General features: G+C 36.4%; 1 protein-coding gene across 1 annotated transcript in view; it reads right to left on the bottom strand.

Moving 5' to 3' along the window:
* Positions 1-4,043: 4,043 nt before the first annotated feature.
* The window catches only part of LOC21393497, a 2,156-nt gene continuing 361 nt past the window's right edge, over positions 4,044-5,838 (bottom strand). Inside the window, exons 2-3 of the mRNA XM_010091074.1 lie at positions 5,542-5,715; positions 4,044-4,840 (exon numbers count right to left, since the gene is read on the bottom strand). Of these exons, the coding sequence (XP_010089376.1) occupies positions 4,044-4,840; positions 5,542-5,715 (971 nt within the window). The remainder of the gene's footprint in view (positions 4,841-5,541; positions 5,716-5,838) is intronic.

The raw sequence follows: 5,838 nt of genomic DNA, 5'->3' as shown, positions 1-5,838 counted from the left end.
ACAATTTTTTTAGATAACCAAAGGAAGCATATCCCAGACATCGATGCCATAACCAAATTTCAGATTTCTTCTTCTCCTCCTCAGACCCATCTGCTATCAAGGCTTGCCGCAGCTTGTTGGAATCCCTCAACTGCAAGTCTAAGCAATACAGCTTCCCATGCTTAATACCACAACCAATCATCTGTCTTGTTTGGATGTCCTTAAACACACAAAATTCAGGCAAAAAAATGACAATACAAGATAAGGCTGTAGTGATTTGAGAAACTGACAAAAGATTGTAATCTAATGATGGAACAACTAACACAGAATCCAAATGTAAAGTATCAGTGAGCGTTAATGAACCTTCCCCAATAATTGGGGTCGTGTTACCATTGGCTATGGAAACAAACTTTTGTGAGGAATGTCTAAGGGATGAGACCTGTCTAGAATCAAAAGTCATATGATATGTAGCACCATAATGAATTATCCATGCACTATTAATAACATGTGCAGAAATATTTAAAACCTTACCACCGTCATCTGTAGCAGCTACCAATGCTGAAGCCTTCTCCGCAATATTATCCTCCATTTTTATTTCGGCAACGGCTGCAGTTAAGACTTTCTTGGAATCCTTCTTCCGTTGATCACGATTATGATCCCACCAGTCTGGATATCAAACAAGTTCAAAGTAGCGATCCTTGGTATGGCCAGTCTTATTACAATGAGTGCATTTGAAGGTTGACTTATCAGCACTAGGGGTCGTCTTAGGATTGCTAGTCTTGGATCGGGCCTGCCAATTTTGAGTTGGCCGATGTCGAGCTACCATGGTTGAGGTGTCAGAATTGTCAGATGCTCCTTTCAAAGAAACATGACGTACTACTTCTTGTCGAACCAATGCATAACATTCTTCCAAATCAGGAACTGGATCTTTGTGTAAAATTTCTCCTTGAATTTGTTCGAAGTCACCATCCAGTCCGGCAAGAAAGATGTGCACCCGTAGTCGTTCAATGGACTTTTGGTGTGCTGCAATGTCGTCAGGATCTTTCATGACTACCTTATCTCAATGATCTAATTCACGAAAAATCTCAGTCAACTCTCCATAATATTCAGAGAAAGACTTGCCACTTTGTCTGGCAACAAACGCTTTTTTTATTCAATGTGAAAACTTGCAATTCATCACTTCCATCATAGAAAGCCTTTGATAATGCACTCCAAGTTTCTTGAGTAGTAGGTAAGCGTAAGTAACGCTTCATAATTTCTGGAGTCATGGACATTAACAGCCATCTCTTCACCTTCTGATTTTCAGCATACCATTTTTTATATCTATCATCTGACTCTGTGGGTGGCTATGTCTTTCCTCGGATGTAGGAAAGTTTTTCCCGTTCGGCAATATGCATCTCCATTAATTGTGACCAAACATCATAATTGGATTCGGTGAGGATGATTCCTGCATTGAAAATACTTTCTGACTGAACAATAACTGGAATTGATTTTGTTCCAGATGATTCAATATTATTTTCACTCATTTTTTTGTTTGTTTGTTTGTTTTTTTGTTTGTTTTTTTTTTTTTTTGTTTTTTTTTGTATCTAGGAAGAGCTCCCTAAAAAAAATACAATAATGGGCTAAATGCAATAATGGCCTATACACGGCAAATAACAAAACAAAAAAAAAAATGTCAAACAAAATGTTGAAGCAGATGCACGAGGTTAAGGATTTCCTTCTTACCTTCTGCACGCTTTGCGTGTTTGATTCAGAGAAGGCCGACAAGTTGAAGCAATCCCTTCCTCCAGGTTTGAGCGTGCAGGACCTTTAAGGGGGAGATATGGACTTGACGGAAAAAGTTTTCTGGGCACACGAACAGATAGTTGCAGCAAGATAATAAGGGCAGAACGGTAGAGGGCGTGGGTCTGAGCGGCGCGGCGAATCCGAGCAGCGGGTCTGAGTCCAAGCAGGTCTTGGCGCGACGATCTGAGCGGTGGGGCCGGTAACGATACAGAACAAGATTTGTTCTTGTTTCAATTCTGATTTCAGTTCAGAAATTGCAAGGAATTTTTTTTTTTTTTTTTTTTGTGTTTTTTTGTTTGTTTTGGTTTTGATATTTTCTGGTTTTGAGATTTTGACTATTTGAGAGAACCGAAGGTCGTCTCTGATACCATCTTCAAAGGGATGATGAATAGTATTTTTTCATTCATATCAATTCTGTCAATATACAATCAATATATAGAGGAGCATCTCCTACCATTAAGTTATATAATCACCTATAATCATTCACATTTATAGTCATATAATCATACCCAATCAGACTAAGAAAGGAAAGAATCACAAACAATTCTCTACAAATCTCCTAAACTCTCAACATATTTTGCCAGAAAAGTAGGAAGGAAAAAAAGTCTGGTCCAGAGTACCTGGCAATTTTCTGTTGAAAATTCATTTAACCAATTTATGAGCCATTGAGACGTACAAACATGATTTATTTCGCTAGAAACGTAAGAAGGAAATATGGCTGGTCCAGAGTAGATAGCAATTACTATTGCAAGTCCCTTTAATCAATTTACGAGCCATTGAAACGAACAAAAATCTACTTCCAAGTCTCGCTGCTCAAATAGGCTTCATTCAACACTATTGTTGCGTGCAAATTAGGTTGGGTATACCATCTTCGTGATGGAATTCTGACTCTCTGAGGACATTATGAGTTTTCATCTTAAAAAATTAAGCTGTTAAATTTGGTAGCGTTTTTAGAAGTTGGTGTTTATTGTCGTTTTTAAACAATGTTTCTTTTTTACCCTTTAAAATTTGAAGTCTAGTTATTTACTTATGCTGCATTTTTTTTTTAACAGCCGTACTCATTTTATGTGTAGAATAGGCTTATTCTCTGTTGGGAAAAAAGGAAATTAAACAAATTAATATTAAATTCGGATTTCTCTTGTTAGTAACCCAAAAAACAAATAAAATAAAATAAAAGTGAAAAAAAGGACTGCTATAACACCTTTCTCAAAATCACAAACCCTCACCCGCTAGCATAACTCAAATTAGCTGCTTTCCCTTGATCTTCTTTAGAAAAGAATAAAACTCATTAACTGCGTGGATGTATCTCATCAAAAGGCCATAACATTATAACCTTATTATCTGGAATTGTAGAATTGAAAATCTACAGCTTCAAATATACGAAAGAGACAGAAATTTACGCACTCATTGAAATATACGAATGCTAAATGGTTAGCATTCTAAGCATACATAAAGATATAAGATCTTAGATTTCTAAATTAAAACTATTTTAACTAGTAACTTTTTAGTGAGTCACTCCAACCACACTCTTTTTTTTAGTTAAATATAGATTATTTTAATATTTATTAAATTTAAAATATAAATAATTTTATTGAATTTACAAAAGAACCGTCCATTTATTATAATTAAAAAAATAAAATAATATAAAAAATAAAATAGCTAGCCACTCCATGCTAGTTATATTTAGCTAGTGTGGAGAGCATTCTCTAAAATAGCTAACCATTTAGCTAATGATTGGAGTGGAGAAAAACTAAAAAAAAAAAAATTAAATTATTAACTAATTTAGCTAAAAACATGAAATGACTAGCCACGATTAGAATTACTTTAAACGAAACAACTTTAAAACTAAAAAAAGAGTGATAATTAAAAAGTATTAAGTGTTAAGCGTAAAATAGTCAAGTCTTGTATCGTTTAAATATAAACATCACCACAAACATATAAAAAAGTTGATTTTTTTGAGAAATATTAAAAAATACTCAACAGCATTGCTAAATAGCCAGACTCAAAATGATCCTTTTGTCTGTCCTCCCTAGTTTCCTTGAGTTCCAAATACAAACATCAAACAAAATAATAATAATAAAAATAAATAAAAATAAAAATTCCTTTTTTTCTTCTTGACACTTTGACACTTTCTTTCACGTATATATTCTTTTTTCATCATAAAATTTAGATTCCAAACATAGCCTTAAACTAGAGATGAAAATCCACATCAATTATTAAAGACGGAAGTTCAGTTATTCCATAATCAAATTAACAAACTTTCCCTGATCCATATTACTTCATTTCCTGCAAACCATTCCATTCCCACTCGCGCCACTCCCACTACAATCCAACATCCCATACTCCACCCCCACCGTGTCCTCCTGCTCGTCCGCCAAAACTCCCGCACCGGAGAACAAACAGTCGCGGCAATTGGCCACCAAAAGCGACGTCGTTCGGTACCTGTCGTCGCCTCCCAACACCGGCATTGCCACCCCGAGCTTCGCCGGGTTCTCGAAATCCGGCCTATAAGTCCTCCCAATCACTCCCTCAACTCTCGACGACAATCCATGAAACCTAAACTGCACCTCCAGATGGGCAAAGCAGTCATTTTCAGGAATATGATAGTTGTGAATCCGATCGTCTTCCTTAGTGACCGGAACGACATTGACCGCTATCTCGGCCACCTCCGGGATGGTGATCAGAACACTGTTCTTGCTCGAAGTTCTCTCCACTTTGAACCCGGTTTCGGGACACTGCCAAAACGACAGGTGGGACTCCGCGATGGCGAGTGGTTCGTTGTCGTATGAGAGGCTCAAGTGGTCGACGGAGTCGTCCCATGAAGAAGCCGGCGTGGCCTCCAGAGAGAAGGTTTTCGAGTCGAAAAGAATGCCGAGAGCTTGGATCCAGGTGTAGTCGCGGGATCTTCCTTGCGGCCGGAGACCGATGAAGCGGGCATTGATTTGAAGATTGCGATCGGAAACTAAGCTGAAATGCTCGTTTTTCCGGCCGTGGAAGTAGAAAACGATGCCATCGCCGCCGATGAAGCGCGGGTCCAGGCACGCTGAACCGGGGCTGTTGCAGTTTGGCTTTCGGTCTGCAATGTTAGCGAGAAATTAAAAAAAAAAAAAAAGCAACAAAAACAAAAAAAGCAAAGCATGTAATTATCAATTCGTTACATATATATGTTGGGCGTCTATGGGGGAAAGATGATTTTAAAACTAACTAAACAAATACAGTAAAAACTATATAATTAACATGTAGAAATTAGAAGAGTTAACATGATATTTGAAAAAAAAAGTGTAACATATGATATTTTTTTTTCTATATAATATTAATGAAGTTGAGAAAATGTAATAAAAAATTTATTTATTTTTGACAAGTGCTACAATTTCCTTCAAAGAAAATTACTTAATAGAATAAAATATTCATGTTACTGTTCAGTACCCTTACATAAAATATATGTAAAACCTCTAATGAAAATTGCTGTATACTTAAACCCATTTACTGTCTTTGTTTCTTTTTCCCCTCATCTTACGAAGTAGTTTCTATATTGCTGGAATTGCCACTCGTTGTGAGCATTTTAGAACATCATATCGCCAAAAAGATGACAACAGAACCAACAAATATCTAAATTTTGATCAAATCATTTTCTAAAAAATCTATGTATGATGAAATATGATAAAAGAACAATCTTATATATTGTAGAAGAACACATTATATTTATATTTTATGCTATCTTTCTGAGAAGAAGATGATATATATATATATACATATATATATGGATGTTAGGCTTACTTTTGCATTCGGCTTGGCATAAGGGTGAGTTGCAGTTGACATAGCAGACTTTAGCTTTTGGGTCTTTGGGATATCTTGATGGGCATTCACTGGGGCAAATAATCTTCTTCTTAGAGCATTTGCTGTTTTTGCCGTAGCAGGCTATGGTGTCCGAAGCTCGGATTTGTGTCAAACCTGACAGAAGGAGACGTTTTTGTTGGTTCTGTTGTCATCTTTTTGGCGATATGATGTTCTAAAATGCTCACCACGAGTGGCAATTCCAGCAATATAGAAACTATTTCGTAAGATGAGGGAAAG

The sequence above is a fragment of the Morus notabilis genome, unplaced genomic scaffold (genome assembly GCF_000414095.1).
Source record: "Morus notabilis unplaced genomic scaffold, ASM41409v2 Scaffold561, whole genome shotgun sequence".
Lineage (NCBI taxonomy): Eukaryota > Viridiplantae > Streptophyta > Magnoliopsida > Rosales > Moraceae > Morus > Morus notabilis.
This window is presented reverse-complemented; position numbering and strand designations above follow the sequence as displayed.